This window comes from Callorhinchus milii, unplaced genomic scaffold (assembly GCF_018977255.1).
Source record: "Callorhinchus milii isolate IMCB2004 unplaced genomic scaffold, IMCB_Cmil_1.0 Scaffold5, whole genome shotgun sequence".
Taxonomy (NCBI): Eukaryota; Metazoa; Chordata; class Chondrichthyes; order Chimaeriformes; family Callorhinchidae; genus Callorhinchus; species Callorhinchus milii.
The window spans coordinates 3,373,163-3,390,824 of NW_024704746.1; the positions used below are offsets into that span (position 1 = coordinate 3,373,163).

The 17,662-nt window shown below is 49.1% G+C and overlaps 1 protein-coding gene across 1 annotated transcript in view; it reads right to left on the reverse strand.

The window, feature by feature from the left end:
- Positions 1-4,511: 4,511 nt before the first annotated feature.
- The window catches only part of LOC103189128 (interleukin-12 receptor subunit beta-2), a 36,842-nt gene continuing 23,691 nt past the window's right edge, over positions 4,512-17,662 (reverse strand). The window contains exons 11-20 of the mRNA XM_042334936.1: positions 16,765-16,906; positions 13,449-13,528; positions 12,755-12,956; positions 12,447-12,635; positions 11,718-11,822; positions 11,197-11,346; positions 10,237-10,374; positions 9,702-9,813; positions 7,613-7,712; positions 4,512-5,124 (exon numbers count right to left, since the gene is read on the reverse strand). Of these exons, the coding sequence (XP_042190870.1) occupies positions 4,609-5,124; positions 7,613-7,712; positions 9,702-9,813; positions 10,237-10,374; positions 11,197-11,346; positions 11,718-11,822; positions 12,447-12,635; positions 12,755-12,956; positions 13,449-13,528; positions 16,765-16,906 (1,734 nt within the window). The 3' untranslated portion in view covers positions 4,512-4,608. The remainder of the gene's footprint in view (positions 5,125-7,612; positions 7,713-9,701; positions 9,814-10,236; positions 10,375-11,196; positions 11,347-11,717; positions 11,823-12,446; positions 12,636-12,754; positions 12,957-13,448; positions 13,529-16,764; positions 16,907-17,662) is intronic.

Below are 17,662 nucleotides of genomic sequence, written 5' to 3' on the forward strand. Positions count from 1 at the left end.
CTCTCTGTCTTCAAAACCCTCCCTTTAAACTACCTCTTGATTGCTTTACCCCCTCTACTCCCACTTATCCCAGTATCCCGCACTAGCCTTGACAATAAATAGATACTTGCATTTGATACAGCACCTCATCACGTTGTCGAGGCATCTCAAAGTGCTTCACAGAATATACTATGAAGTGCAGTGACAGTGCATTGGAGAAATGCGGCAGCCAATTTGCGCACAGCAATGTCCCCCACAAACAGTCGCGGCATGAGTGACTGGCTGTATTGGGGGGGAATGTTGGCCAGGACACCAGGAGAGAGAAATTTGCGTTCTTTTCAAATCACTCCATGGGATCTAACATCGACCTGAACAGGCAGATAGGATCTCGGTTTAACATCTCATCCTGAAAGACCGACGCAAACACTTTCAGACATTCTGTGTAACTGGAAATTGCTGAGTGAATCTTTAAATATCCTAATTAAATCTCATCAGGGGCTTTCTGACTATTTTGTATCTGCTTATAAAAACATACCTCTACAGTGTTATGGTTTGGGGTACAACAACAACAGCTTACATTTGTATAGCGCCTTTCACGTCGGGAGACATTCCAAGGTGCTGGACAGACCTTTGATAGTCTGTGTCTTCGGTGGGAACTTTTGAAGGTTGCGATCCATTATGTAATACGGGACCCTCACTAATAATATTCCTTGCATTTGATATAGCGCCTTATGTTGTTGAGACATCCCAAAGCACCTCAGAGAATATATGTGTACAGTAGATTGACCGAGTATTTTTCGCAGTGTCTCACAGTTGTGGTGGATTGAGTAACCTAATTTTTGTTTTGAAGGGATTGTTATCCCTGGAAAGCGATCTGCCAAATCAACTAACAACTAAGCTCCTACTTACAGTGCATTTCGAGTATAAACAGTACGAAAACTTGCCTACGGTTTTGCCCTGCCCGGGAATCGAGCCCGGGTCCTCCCGCTTGCACGAATCACCCCGACTGCACAGCTTGTGAGGCCTGAAAAAATTGTGCGTATTTGGTTTGGATGTTCCCGTTGGTCTGTGTCCTGTGATCGTCACCCCCCCCCCCCCCCACCCCAGCCCGCACTGTCAGCTTGTTCCCGGGGAATGAATTGTGAAAGACGCAGTGCAGCAGTAACAATAACAACAACTTACATTTGTATAGCAACTTGCACGTCAGAAGGATGTCCCACGGCGCGAGCTGATGTGGTTAAAAGCAAAGCGATTTCATGTGGGACTGGAGTGATCTAGGTCGGTGGGGGCATTGAAACGGGAGCTGGATAGTACCGTTCCTGGGCCCTGTGTTGTGACGTTGGTCCGTTTTGTTGTCACAGCCATCAATGGCGTATCAAGATGCAAGCAGGTATGGCACACGGGGTTGGGGGAGGGTAACAGGTCTCTAGATATTCACAGCACAGAAATAAAACATTCATCGCATTTCTGAGTTTGTGCCTAACTTCCCACTGTCTGCTCTTACTCCCATTGCCCACCACCTGCAACATCGTACTTTATTTGGTTCCAATTCCTTATCGCTTTAAATGCTTCAGCGACTTTTAGTGCAAACTCAGAAACGCGGTGAATATTTAAGGCAATATCTATCCAGCTTTTCCCCCCCCTTTTTTTTTCTTCCAGTGATCAGATTAGTAGGATTAGAGCGCTCCAGTAGGAAATTGAGCACTAGATGCTATGAGTCAAACATCCTGTAAATCCTGATATATATATATATGAGTTAATGTGATTCATTTCTCTATTTAGGAACACAGGAGGCCTTACAGCCCATCAAGCCATGTTGAGATTTTTTTTTTTTTGCAATTTATTGCGCTTTTGCTGGTGCGAATTTTCTTCCAGTAACAATCCTCGCATTTGATATCGCGCCGTTGATCTGTCTCAAAAGCGCTTTCCAGAGTTTGCTGTAAAGTGAGTTGTGTATTTGGGTGAAATTTATCTTTATGAATTGAAAATTCTACAATCCTTAATCACAGGTCTCACCCCCCGCCCCCCCACACCTCCCAGGGGACCTTCTGTCTCCCTCCCGCTTTCTCTCTCTCTCGTTTTTCTTGTCGGCTGTGTTGGGCGAAGCGTGCCGTTGTGGTTTTGCAAATATTCTGAGGTTTGGGTGATGGAAACTGAGTGGAAGCTAAAGAACGTATTTCCTCGATGCTCTTGCCTGCCTCTTTCTCTCCCTCGCTTTTCGAACAACAATTTGCATTTGTACTCACGCAGGATAGTGGCCCAGAGCGCTTTGACAGTGGCAGTGCACGACACCAACCCGGTGGCGGAAGTGACTGTAGAGGCGGTCGAAGAGGTAGGTCGTCAGGCGCGCGGAGAAGATGGGGAAGGAGGGGGCGAGGCGGAAGGATAGAGGAAGAGGGGTCCAGAGTTTCGGAGCACAGTGGCTGAAAGGGCGGCCGCTGATGGTGGAACGCAGGGTATGAGGGATGAGCAGGAGGCTGGAGCCAGTCGAGATGAGGAGGCGGGTAGTGGGTTGGCGAGTAAGCCAGGGCTCTTGCTCATATTCTCGCCTACTCTCCACACTCAATTCCCAGCGGTGGTGGGGGGGGGGATCCCCTTTTATTCCCCTACACCATGACTCAATGAGAGGTGTTTAGTACAGTGCAGGGAGCAAATCTGGGGCTTTCCTGCCCTGTGTCAACTCAGTGCAGCACGTAACAGAGCACATGGCAGATAGAACCTGGGGTAGACTCCTTCATAGTAAATTCATACGTTCCTTGGCTCAATCTCTTCCCCCTTCAGAATAATAATCCTTGAGTTTTCATACAGCGCCTTATCACGTCATTGAGATGTCTCAAAGCGTTTCCCGGGATACACTGTAAAGTGAATTGACTGTATTTTGAGGGCGAAACGTGGCAGTCAATTGCGCACAGCAGTGTCCCTCCCACACACAATTGTGGATTAGGAACATAGGAACAGGAGTAGGCCATTCGGCCCTTTGAGTCTGTTCCATTCTGTTAGATTATGGCTGATCTGTACCTCAACTCCAAATACCTACCTTTGCCCCATATCCCTTGATACCCCGACTTAGCAGAAATCTCTCCACCTCGGTCTTGAAAATGTGAATGGATCCAGCATCCACAGCCTTTTGGGGAGACGGTTCCAGATTTCCACTACCCTTGAGTGACCAGTTTTTTTTTGTTTATTTGGAGGAATTATCAACCTCGGAAAGAGATCCGCCAATCGATTAACAACCGGGTTCCAGGTGTGTGGAGTAAGAAAACTTGCCCAATGTTTTGCCACCCAGAAAACTTGCCCAACGTTTTGCCACCCAGGTCCTCGCGCTTGCGAGGCAAGTGCTCTAACTACTGAGCTACAGGATCACTACAACATGAAGCTGCTGAGCTGAGCAACAAGCCACGGTGTGCGTGAGCTCTATGAGCCCCTGATCATGAAACAATGAGCAGTTTAACCTTTGTGGTCCAGCCGTTCAGATCTCCTCGCTGTGAATTCAACCCACAAACCTGAGGGGAACTGTGCATTGATAACATTTGCCATGTAACTCGCACATTTAATGGCAGAAGTAATTTCAGGCACATACAAGGACTTGTTGACAAATACGACAGCCAGTTTGCGCACGGTAAAGCCTCGCAAACAGCCAGTGGGTGAATTATTCACTATTTATCATAAAATAATAACTCTTGTGTTTGATACAGCGCCTTTCATGTTGGCAGGACGTCTCAAAGAGCTTCACAGGATTTACCATAAAGTGTAATTGCTGTTTGAAGGCTCATGTGACTGATTGTTTTCTGTGGGGAATAGTGCTATATAATCTTTTAACATAATCTGTTCCCTCTGAACAGGCAGACATGACTATGGTTTAATGTCACCTTTTCTGAGGGATGTCACCTTCAATGATACAGTGCACCTGATAAATATTTGTTAGGAAACGGTATCAAGGGATATGGAGCAAAGGGGAGTAAATAAAGTTAAAGTACAGATCAGCCATGATCTCACAGAAAGGCAGAACAGGCTTGAGAGGCTGAATGATCTCTTCCTGTTCCTACGTTCCAATTTTTTGGGGGGCAGCAGATGTCTGACACATTTGGAAACCCATCACCGTGCTTAAGAGTATCCAAACCAAGCTGAGATTTCCATGCATCTCACCTACATGTGGAAATCCCAGAGATAGATAGATCGTTCAAATGGAATCTGCACTCTCTCTCTCCCTGGAGGGATGCATCCTACTTATCTAATTCCAGAGAGTATTAGACACAGGCTGGCAAGAGCCAAGGGTTAGGGAGTTCATTGCATTGGGGTCTAACCAGCTAAAACTGCAGAGCTTGCCCTTGATATTGCTATCTGGCAAGCTTTCCCGCTGCTTGTCCAGCCAGGACCACCTTACCCGTTAGGGCTTTGGCTTTCAGGGTTAACGGGAGCTGAGCGGAAGGATTTCCTGCCCCCAATGATTGTTCCTATGGACGTTGGCCTAGTTGGGTAATTTGACGTTGCTTGGCGGGAGGGGGGGGAAAACAAGACAAAGATGGGTTTAATAGAGACCAGCTCCAAACATATATTTTACAAATATTATACAGATTTTTTTCCTCTCTCTCTTCCCTCCCTCTCTCTGGAATTGGTTTGAAAACGAAATCATTCCACGGGCGTCCCACAATCGATCTTCACCACATCCAGGGTGAGCTTCCCTCCCCAGGAGAATGGGGTCGGGGAGAGCGAGTGCAGAGACACGAACGGGAAGCAGTCCAGATCGCTGGAGCCCGGCTCGGAGATGTCATCGGGGACCTGAGTGAAGTTGGTGGGGATGTAACCCACGATGTGCTCTGTGGGGGAGCTGGAGGCTGAGTCCCGCTCCTCAGGGAGTTCTGTTCTGATGTACAGGCGAGGGAGCTGGCTCTGGTAGCCGGGCACATGCTCCTTGACACTCCACAGCGGGATGTTGTCTCCCTGTCTGGTGTCCGTGTCTGGCACTGGAGGGTGAGGGAGGGTCTGGGTCTCTCTCCCAGATGCTCGGCTGCTCCAGTCCATCTCCGTCTGGGCTCGGTTGCTGAGGAAAGGCAGCTCCGGGCTGCTCAGCGTCTCCTCTATGTTCACGGTCTCAGGATCCTCATAGACAGTCTGGCTTTGTAATGGAGGGAATTCCATCTTGCCCTGAGGGAAGAAAGGGAGAGCAGGCATCAGACTTGCTCGGTATTAGCAGATAGACAGTACACACACACCAAATCCAAAACATCAAGTTCTACTTCACCATTGGTTTGAGAGGTTGGAACCTCTGCCCGAGTGGGAGAGAAATACCAGCACCAAAACCCAGTACCAAAACAGCACCCGTTCCCTCCTCTCCCCCTCCAATAAGCCGATATTTTATAACAATGATAATAATAATAATAATTCCTGCATTTGATACAGCGCCTTATCATGTCTTCGAGACGTCTCACAGCACCTCACAGTGTAGTGACTGTATATTTTGTGAGTGAAACGCGACAGCCAATTGTACACAGCAGCGTCCCACAAATAGTGGATTGAGTGACCAAATTATTATTTTTTATAAAATTATTTGAAGGGGATTATTACCCCCGGAAAAGCGATCCGCCAATCGACTATCAAACCAGGTTCCTACTTACCGCTGGGTAACCAGAGGCGTGTGGAGTAAGAAAACTTGCGTAAAATTTCGCCCTGCCCGGGAATCGAACCCAGGTCCTCTTGTTTGTGAGGCGAGGGCTCTGACCACTGAGCTACAGGATTCTGATACTTCCAATTGCACAGAAATAGCATTTCAAATAAGCTTTTGTGGAGATCCAAGGGGACTTGAGACATTTGATGATAATCCTTGCATTTGATTAGGACCTTCAAAAATCAGGAGAATGTCTCAAAGGATTATATAATCACTGAATTATATAAAGTGTAGTTAGTGACTGTACATAGGTGACCTCAGCTACCAATTTGCACACAGCAATGTTCCCCCGAACAGCCATCAAATGAGTGACCAATTTTCTATTATAATTGTTGGCCAGGAGTTTGTGGAGCTCCTGACTGTGGGTGGGTTAGAAGACCCTGTCCTCACCCATGCCCACCTCCCCGTCTCTCCTGGTGGAGTGGGGGAGAGAGAGAGAGAACACTGTATTGCCTGAGGTGTTGTCCTTCGATAAGACGTGAAACTGATTCCCTTCTGCCTGTGATGCTGTAGGAAAAGAGAAGTGAGTTTCTCTCTCCTGGTGTCCTGCCCGACAATCCCCCCAAATACACTGGCGCTTCACCTGGGCGTGAGATGTTGCTTTGTGCACATCAGCTGCGTCGTTCAAATATTCAGTCACTGCACTTGACAGCAATTGCCTGAGAAGCCCATTATTAATAAGTATCACGATGAATAATCGTTAATAACGAATGTTATTAATAATGAGTCAAGCAAGTTCTCATTGATAAGATTCCTTGTATTTTTCCTCGCACCTCTCACATTCTGACAACTGAATAAAGGGCTTCACAGGATTTTACCGTAGAGTGCAGTGACTGCAGTTGCAGTCAATTTGCATAGATGGTGATGTGACGTGAATGACCAATTTTATCCAGGGGATTTTTAGCCACAAGATAACACCTTTCTTTCTCTTTGAGTTGTCCTAATGTTACATGTGGTGACATAATACACAGGGAATATTAATTTGTGGGGGGGTGACGAAGGGTAAAACTCTCCAAGGTTTCTCCCCATCTGCTGTCACGAAGCCCTTTTCTGTGAATACAGAAACCTCTGGGTTTAGATGGAGTTTAATTGGAGCTCTAATTACTGTCTGGTATCGTGACTGCTTTTGAGGTTCTACAACAAGGACACACGCAAACTGTCGTGAGCTGTTTCTGTGGGGGATTGGTGGCCAGGACACGGGAAAGAGGGAAACTCCCTTCTCCTTTCAAATAGCATCACAGGATCTTTGAGGTCCACTTGACCAGATTGATCGATGACTTAACATGTTCCTGAGATGGGTGCAATGGCCCTTGTGTGGTGCCCCCGCCTGGCGGCCAGAGTAAACACTGCAGCCTCTTGGACAGAGCAGAGAAAGAAAGTCACATTACGACGTCAAAGTAATAACAATACTAATCCTTGCATTTGATGAAGCGCCTTATCACATCTTCTAGACAACTCAAAGTGCTTCACAGAATATACCGTAAAGTGAATTGACTATATTTTATCGGCAACACGCAGCAGCCAATTGGGCACAGCAGCGTCCCACAAACAGTTGTGGACTGAAGTGACCAAATTATTATTTTTTGAAGGGATTATTTCAAACGTAGGGCAAGTTTCCTTACTCCATATACCTAAGTTTAATCAGCAGTAAGTAGGAACCCGGTTGTTTGTCGATTGGCGGATCGCTTTCCCGAGGGTAATAATCCCTTCAATAAAAAGAAATAAATAACAAATAATAACTTGGTCACTCAATCCACGACTGTGAGTGGGACACTGCTGTTGGCTGCAATGGCTGCCGCGTTTCGCCCACAAAATATACAGTCAATTCACTTTACAGCATATCCTGTGAAGCGCTTTGAGACGTCTCAACAGCGTGATAAGGCGCTATATCAACCGCAAGGATTATTATTATAATTAAATAGCAGGCCGGCTGGGGAGGGGTTGCAGAGATTCCCACAGAGATCTTACCCTGCTAGAGGTGTACTGCTTTGCCCAGGAGCAGTTTGCTGGATCGGGGATCTCTCTGATGTACAGCTTAGATGTGATCTTAGTAAAAACGGACAGAATTCTGTGAATGAAAAATACAGGAGACAAAGAGACAGTTTAAAAATCTAAGCAAAGCCAGCCAATAACCATAAAAATAATAATACTAGCAGGTGGGTAGAGAAGAAATAGAGTTTCAATAGGTTAGTTCTAGCGCTTCGAGACTCTATCCTATGTGAACAACAACAACAAATGACATTTGCACAGCGCCTTTCATGACGGGAGGACGTCCCAAGACACTGGACTGACAGGGATTTGCACCCGAGCTGGGGGTTGGGACCAGAGATGGGTGGGAGGATGACCGAAGATGGGGTTACAAGAACACTTACTGTTGACGACCATAAAGGTTGTGTAAGATTATATTTTGATGTTTAATGATTTTAGGGGCTTTTAATTAACCTTTATGTACATCTAGAATGCATCCTGCCCATAATCATTTAATAAGGTAGGTTTGAGTCAATGACTAGTTAAAAGTAGCTTTGCTGGACGAGGTGAGGTTAGCTTCTGATTGCATTTCATATTTTCCAGTGAAGATGTTCACTCCTCTGAGATAATCCAGCAATCGGGTCCTTGCCTATCTCAAGGCTAAGAAACATCTCTCTTTTTCTCTGTGCAAAGAAGCCTGCGAAGCGTGGGGGCTATCTCTGTGACAAGGCGAGGTGGAGTTAAAGATACATAAAAGAAAGCTGTAGCTTTGAAAGAGTTGGAGTTGTGTAGAGGATCAATGCACTTCCCAGTGGAATCGATATCTATTCTACTGTATCTACGCAGATGTACAGGGATGAGGGGATAAACCTCCAGTAAGAAAGTGACCATTAAAAGGGAAAGAGGAGGAGTATTGAAGTCCATAAGGAAGGAGGGCTTTCTCCAGTCAGAGTGTGGTGTTATTTAATAATAATAATAATAATAATCCTTGCATTTGATATAGCGCTTTTCACGTCGGGAGGACGTCCCAAAGCGCTTCACAGAACACACTGTAAAGTGAATTGACTGTATATTTGTGGGCGAACGCGGCAGCCAATTGCGCACAGCAATGTCCCACAAACAGTCGTAGATTGAAAAATGACCAATTTATTATTGTTTTTGGTTTTTGGAGGAATTATTATTAGGTGTGTGGAGTAAGGAAACTTGCCCAAGGTTTCGCCCTCTGCCTGGAATTGAACTCAGGTCTCTCACTTGCAAAGCGAGTGCTCTAACCACTGAGCTACAGGACTCCACTGCAATCATTTTGATTGATATGCTGGATAAAACTGTATGATGATGTGATAATATAATATCTACGTTAATGCAGAGACTGTTGCTGCTTGTCTGCAAATAAAGACCTTTGCTTTGAATCTCTGTGCCAACTCGTATTGAGTAAACCGGGGCTCCAGCAAACCTAACAGTTGGCTACCAATGGCCCTAGTGAATTAAAAATCTTTGATTTAACCTCTCTACCGCAAGATACCCAGTCACCGCACTTTAAAGTAAATTTTGTGAAGCGCTTTGAGACGTCTCAATGATATCAAATGCAAAGGTTATTACAACAATAATATTGCATTTAAGTAGCGCCCCTCACATAGGGTAGGGTCCCAGAGTGCTTGACACTGGGGGAGCACGACACCGAGCGGGTGGGGGGGTGAGGTAGTGGGGGGATGTGACCGTAGACACAGTCGACAAGGAAGGTCCTTGGGCACGATCTGAAGATGGGGAAAGAAGGGACAAGGCGGAGGGATAGAGGAAGAGTGTTCCTGAGTTTTGATGTCGGGAGGACGTCCCAAGGCGCTGGACAGTCAGGGATTTACACCCGAGCTGGGGGTTGGGATCAGGAGAGATGGCGGGGCAGGGAGGGTGGGGTGACCGAAAGCGCGGTCCTAAGAAAATTGACTCGGTTGGCCAACTGTGATGGTTGTCCAAAACTACCTGAGTGGATTGAATTCAAGAACTATATTTGAACCTCCCACCTCAGCCCCTCCCCACGCACCCCCCCACCCCCCCACCCCGTCCTCCCACACCCCGGTGTCAACCTCCTTACTTGTCTCTGGACAGAGGGCACATGCAGATGACAGCGGTGAGCCCAGCGAAGGTGAACGTCACTCCGATCACCACCTTCAGGATGAGGTTGATGTCTGAGCTCAGCACAGACCCTAAGGGGAGAGAGAGGAGGAACACAAGAACACTGAAAAACTAGAGACACAACAGCCGCACCTCACCCTCAACCCTCCCCACCTCACCTCAGACAGGTTATGTAGCGCTTAACGACCAGAAAATGGGAAGGGGAGAGTGAGGGAGGGGCAGGCAGCATTAGGTAGGGTGTGTCACTTGAATCGGATCTATAATAATAATATAATAATAATCCTTGCATTTGATATAGAGCGCCTTATCACATCGTTGAGACTTCATAGAGCGCTGCGCAGGATATACTGTAAAGTGTAGTGACTGTGTGTTTTGTGAGCAAAACACAGCAGCCAATTGCAGAGACTGACTGAGCTGGGATCGGCTGGGACTGGCGCTGGGTTGTGGGGGGGAAGGTATTTCTCAGGGTTTGCGGCTCTGTTTTAGCCTCTTACGGTCTTGGCTGATGTACAGCTGAATCCTCGCTCCCTTCTGTCCCTCTCCTACTCGGGTCGATGCTGTCATCCACACATAGTATGTCCCGGGCTTGAGATCCGGGATAGCGTATCTTCTCTGGGAAACCTCGATGGGCCCTGAGATCACAAGACAACAACCCTCACACTCAGTTCAGAGCCTGGGACAACAGCAACTCTCCCAAGCCCCTCACAGGGAATCACAGAATGGGAACCACGTGAAATTGTAGGGGAACACGGCAGCCAATTTACATACATCCCACAAACGGCCATGAGGTCAAATAGTCGCTTAGAGAGATATAGCACAGGACCAACTAGTCTGCGCTAGTTTATGCTCCTCACGAGCTTCCGATTTCTCTCATCTATAATAATAATAGTAATAATAATAATAAATATAATATATAATAATAATCTATAATAATGCTTGCATTTGTTATGGTGCCTTATCATGTCGTTGAGACGTATCAAAGCGTCTTAAAGGGAATTGACTTGTGTATTTTGTGGGCGAAACGCGACAGCAAATTGCACACAGCAGTGTCCCCCACACAGTCGTGGATTGAGGGACCAATTTCTTAATATTATTATTACCCCCCAGAAAGCAATCCGCCAATCGACTGACTTCCCGGTATACAGAGGCGTGTGGAGTAAGGAAACTTGCCTCAAGTTTGGCCTTTATTCCCTTCTCCCTCGTGAACTCATGCAGTTTATCTGGACATTGCAGATTGTTGCTCCCTCACCCCTCACTCGATTTCCAGGACATATCCCAGTTATTTCTCTGTAAATGCCTTCCCGTCCCCTCCCATCTCCCCCCCACCACCCCTTTTCCTCCTTCCCCCCACCACCACCACCCATCTCTCTTTCCCCCATCTCCCCAAACCCATCTCTTCCCCCTGTATCTCCTTTCCCATCTCCAACACCCCTTCCCCCACCACTGCCGCTTACCATGAGAGACGGGCTTTGAGTTAGGGTTCTCCTCAACGTAAACCGTGTAGCTCACAATGCAGCCTAACTGGCGGTCGGGTGGAATCTCTCGCCACAGGATCACGTTTCCTTGCACGGTCTCGTAGATGGACGGGCCAGACAGCGGCGTTCCTTCACATAAACATTTTGTTAGCCTGAGCAGGAGGCATTCATCCCTCTGTTCTGGTGCTCGCTCCCCCACTGGAGCTCTCTACTCTAACCCCATTCTCCCGCTCTCTCCCCATCATGTCCTTGCAGGTGTTGACTCTCTGGATCTCTGCTAAATCTCAGCTCTTTACTCTCTCTCTCTCTCTCTCTCTCTGCTGTTAAAATCTGTCTTAGAATAAAACTCATTGTGACAGCAGCTCCACCCTGTAGCCCCCCTCTCCACCCCCCACCCGCGTCCTCCCCATCGCTCTCCGCAGCTCAGACTCACCCTCAGTGTGTGTGAGGGGCTGAGACATTGCCCTGGTGTGAATGGCGTCGTGTGAGTTGCTGTTTACCTTCCTGTAACGCTGAGTAAGTCAGGGTGGAGACGGGCTGGCTCACTCTAGCCTCATACACAGCGGAGACTGAGATCTGAAAGCAGCTCCTCGCTGGGACATTCTCTGTAACGCAGCGACATAACAACATTAATAATCCTTGCATTTGATAGAATTCAATCCACTCAGGCAGTTTTGGACAACCATCACGTCACTGAGACGTCTCAACGCGCTTCACAGGATATATCCTCAAGCGAGTTGATTGAATATTTTGTGGGCCAAACGCAGCAGCCAATCGTGCAAAGTAGCGTCCACCGAACAGCCCTGGTTTGCGTGATCAGATTATTGTTAAGAGATTCGCCAGTTGACTAACAACCGGGTTCCTACTTACTGCTCGGCAAACAGAGGCGCGTGGAGTAAGGAAACTTGCCCAAGGTTTCGCCCGGCCCGGGAATCGAACCGAGTGCTTTAACCGCTAAGTTGCAGGACTCTTTTAATCACGCACTCGCACACAGCTGCTAGTTCTTTAAGCAGACGCACTTAAGGTCCGGGGCACCGCTGCAAAATAAACTTACTGTGAAGTGTAGTGACTGTGTGTCTCGTGGGATAGAGCGGCAGCCAAGCCACGCACAGCGACCTTCCCCTCAAACAGCCGTGAAAGTGAACGAGCGAGTTGTTATTTGGGGAGAAGGGGGGGGGGGGGGTGATTGTCGGTCAGGACACGGAGAGAGAGAGAGAGAGATGCCTTACCTATGAACGCCGAATGGTTGCTACTGTTTAGTTTCATCCAGTTGACGTCGCTGTTGGAACCCGCCAACACCCACTCCACCACGTACCCGCCCGACATGGAGCTCTGCCATCCCGCCGGCTCCAACCACTCCGCCCGCATCCGGTGTCCTCCCATCCACGTGGCAGAGACTTTGCGCGGGGCAGGAAGATCTGTCAACAGGTTTCGGGCACAAAATACACAGTCACTACACTTTACGGAGTATCCTGCGAAGAGCTTCGAGATGTCTCAACGACGCGATAAGGCGCTGTATCAAAAACTCTTCTCTTACCTGGGGAGGGCTGGATGCTGAGCGAGCTGGGTGGGGAGCTGCCCTGGGAGTTATACCCCGTCACGGTGATGGTCCAGGCTGCCCGCGCCGTGTCCCCCGGGTACCAGGTATTGGTGGTGTGCCCGGTCACTATCTCAGCGTTCCCCCGCAGAGTCACGTTGTAACCCAGGATCTTGCCTCTGCTCTCAGCCGGACTGAAGGGCTGTCACGCACACACACACAAACACGTCAACAAGTCACAGACATCACCCCCACCCCAGCACAGGTTGTCATCAGCCCATCGTGTCTGTGCTGGGGCTCCCTCCCCCACTGGAGGCTCTCCACTCTAACCCCATTCCCCGTTTTGTCTTGAAATTTAACATGAAATAGAATCGCGTAAAATCCTTCAACCCAATTACTTTGGGCTCCAGTTTTCTCTGGTGTCAGCCTGGCTCTGCCTCGCCCCGTCATTCATAAAGTCGCGGGTTCGAGCCCCCACGTCAGGGACTTTGAGCTCACAGTCCAGACTGACGTTCCAGAACATTGCTGGGGGAGGGGGAAACCCTGCACTGTCAGAGGGCGCCATCAATTGGGTGAATCCTCTCCCTCCCCCACCCCCGGGTTTGGCATTGAGCTCCGCCACTGTCGAGACGCTCTGGGACACTACCCTGCTTGAGGGGCGCTGCGAAAATACAAGTTGTTGTTGTCGTCGTACCTTCCACAGGACGGTGACTTGTGGGCTGTGAGGTTCTGAGCGGTTGACCATGTACCAGATGTCCAGCTGCTTTGTTGGCACTGTTCAAAGGGGGAAAGGAAAGGCACTTAGTGAGACGTCAGTCAACGGGAGACACATCTCAGTCCTGCGTCCAGTCAGGCTCTGCCTCCCTGACACCCCCTCTCTCCTCCTACTCCCCACACACACACCCTATACACACACACACTCCCCTCTCTCTTCTTACTCCCCACACACACACACACACCCTGTATGCTCACACTCGCCTCTCTCCTCCTATTCCCCCCACACACAGCCTGTACACACACACTCCCCATCTCTCCTCTTACTCCCCACACACACAAACATGCAGAGGAGATTTACGAGGATGGTATCAGGAATGAGGGTCCTTGATGATGAGGAAAGGCTGGAGAGGCCGGGATTATTCTCATTGGAGCAGAGAAGGTACGAGGAGATCTAATAGAGGTCTTCAAAATCATGAGGGGATTTGATAGGTTAGAAAGGGAAAAACTGTTCCCACTGGTGGTTGTGTCGGTGACTCGAGGTCACAGATTCAAAATAGTCTCTAAAAGAAGCCGAGGGGAGGGGAGAAGAAATATTTTCACGCAGCGAGTTGTTCGAATCTGGAACGCATTGCCTGGAAGGACGGTCGAGGCCGATTCGATAACTACTTTTAAAAACGCGGTGGACGGGTATTTGAGGAGGACGGGTCTGCAGGGTTACGGGGAAAGGGCCGGGGAGTGGGATTGACGTTACATTGCTCGTTTCAAAGAGCCGCACAGACTCGATGGGCCGAATGGCCTCTTTTTGTGCTGTACGATTCTACGATTCTATAATTCTATGCTCCCTCTCCACATATATGTACATGTTGCCGCCTCTTCCCCATACTCCCGCAGCAACACACATATACACACAAACATATACACACGTGCACAATCAGACACACACACTCACACACAGACATCCTCCCCTCTCCTTAGATTTTTTTCATATCAGCCCATTCTCCAATTCCTCTTTGAAAGCTTTAATGGTTTCCGCCCTAACCCAGCATCGTTCTGTGTATAAGTGTGTATAAATGTGGGTATGTGTATGTGTTGTGAGAGTGTGTGTGAATGTGTGTGTGTGTGTATGAGTGTGAGAGTGTGAGTGTGTGTGTGAATGTGTATGTGAGTGTGTATGAGTGTGTGAATATTTGTATGTGTATATGTGTGAGTGTGTATGTGTTTGTTTGTGTTCCACCGCCTTGGGACGTCCTCCCGACATGAAAGGCACTATACAAATATAATTTTGTTGTTGTTATTTGTGAGTGTGTGAGTTTATATGTGAGTGTGTGAGTGTATGTGTGAGTGTGTGAGTGTATATGTGAGTGTGTGAGTGTATATGTGGGTGTGAGTGGGTGTGAGTGTATATGTGAGTTTGTATGTGTGTATGAGTGAGTGAGTGTGTATGTGAGTGAGTGTGTGAGTGTGTATGTGAGCTGTGTATATGTGAGTTTCTATGTGAGTGAGTGTGTGAGTGAGTGTGTATGTGCGTGAGTGAGTGTGTGTGTGTGTATGTGAGCGTGTGTGTGTGTGAGTGTGTATGTGAGTGGGGGCCAGGCCCCAGGATGCCCAGGATGCCCATGAGGTTACCAGTGTTCCCACCACACTCAACGAGGAAACGCTCTCAAGTGTTGCTGTACCTTTGCTCGGCTCAATGTCACCCCTCGCCTACACTCTCTGGTCGTTCCTGTACCACACAGTGATGCGGCAACTATCATCCTCCCCCGCTCTCCCCTCCCTCGCTCCCCCTCCCCTCCCTCGCTCCCTCCTCTGTCGCTGCTGCTTCGCTTCCCCCTCCTCCCCCACGAGACTCTCTGATTGAGATTTTCACACCTCTTACACCATCCACTCATTTGTTGCTTCCACGCGTCAGAAAGAAACAGATGAGTTCAGTAGGTCTGCTCTCACAACGCTGTGAGCTCAAGTCACACACACGCACCCACACACACACCGCCCTAGTTATACAGAGTCTCACACACACACCGCCCTAGTTATACAGTCACACACACACACACACCGCCCTAGTTATACAGAGTCTCACACACACACACACCGCCCTAGTTATACAGTCACACACACACACCGCCCTAGTTATACAGAGTCTCACACACACACACACCGCCCTAGTTATACAGAGTCTCACACACACACACACCGCCCTAGTTATACAGTCACACACACACAGACACACCGCCCTAGTTATACAGAGTCTCACACACACACACCGCCCTAGTTATACAGAGTCTCACACACACACACCACCCTAGTTATACATAGTCTCACACACACACCACCCAAGTTATACAGTCACACACACACAGACACACTGCCCTAGTTATACAGAGTCTCACACACACACACACACCGCCCTAGTTATACAGAGTCTCACACACACACCGCCCTAGTTATACAGAGTCTCACACACACACCGCCCTAGTTATACAGTCTCACACACACACACCGCCCTAGTTATACAGAGTCTCACACACACACACCGCCCAAGTTATACAGAGTCTCACACACACACTGCCCTAGTTATACAGAGTCTCACACACACACCGCCCTAGTTATACAGTCTCACACACACACACCGCCCTAGTTATACAGTCTCACACACACACCGCCCTAGTTATACAGTCTCACACACACACACCGCCCTAGTTATACAGTCACACACACACACACTCCGCCCTAGTTATACAGTCACACACACACACCGCCCTAGTTATACAGAGTCTCTCACACACACCGCCCTAGTTATAGAGTCTGACACACACACCGCCCTAGTTATACAGTCTCACACACACACACACACACCGCCCTAGTTATACAGTCACATACACACCCACACACACCCACACACATCGCCCTAGTCATACAGAGTCTCACACACACACATGCTCACATGCTCTCACACACACGCGCACAAATCACACACACACCTCACAACACACACAACCCGAGTCATATGGAGTCTCACACACAAACACGCGCACAGTCACTCACACAAACACATGCACACGGAGTCACACACGCACACAAAATCACCCACACACAGTCTCACGTGCATAAAAATCACACACCACACAGACACAGGCCATGGGTTGGAGAGTCTGTGGTGGTTTCTAGGCCAACAATCACCCTGGAGCAATGGCCCAATTCATCACCGTGCGCCTGAGAGATGTTGCTCCCCACTACCCCCCTTCGCCCCCACACCCACACCCAGTGTGAGAGGCTGAGCCGCGCCGAGACCTCACCTGCCTCTGGCGTCCGGCAAATGTAATCCCGGCTCCAGTCGCTCCACAGCCCCTGACTGAAGCAGCAGCGTAGTTGGAAGGTGTAATTGGAGAAGGGCTCCAGCCCCCACACCTTACAGTGGGTCCCGTTCTGTACCTCCTCCTGTGAGGTTAGAGCCATGAGAAACCCATCAACAATCATAACAACACACACCCCCATCGCCATCAATACCAACACCACCAACACCACCAACACCACCAACACCAGCCCCACCAACACCACCAACACCAACACCACCAACAACACCAACACCACACCAGCCCCACCAACACCAACACCACCAACACCAGCCCCACCAACACCAGCCCCACCAACACCACCAACACCAACACCACCAACAACACCAACACCACACCAGCCCCACCAACACCAACACCACCAACACCAGCCCCACCAACACCAGCCCCACCAACATCACCAACACCACCAACAACACCAACACCACACCAGCCCCACCAACACCACCAACACCAACACCACCAACACCAGCCCCACCAACACCAGCCCCACCAACACCACCAACACCACCAGCCCCACCAACACCAGCAACACCAGCCCCACCAACACCACCAACACCAGCCCCACCAACACCAGCCCCACCAACACCACCAACACCAGCCCCACCAACACCAGCCCCACCAACACCACCAACACCAACCCCACCAACACCACCAACACCAGCCCCACCAACACCAGCCCCACCAACACCACCAACACCAACACCACCAACACCAACACCACCAACACCAGCCCCACCAACACCACCAACACCAACACCACCAACACCAACACCACCAACACCAGCCCCACCAACACCACCAACACCAACACCACCAACACCAGCAACACCACCAACAC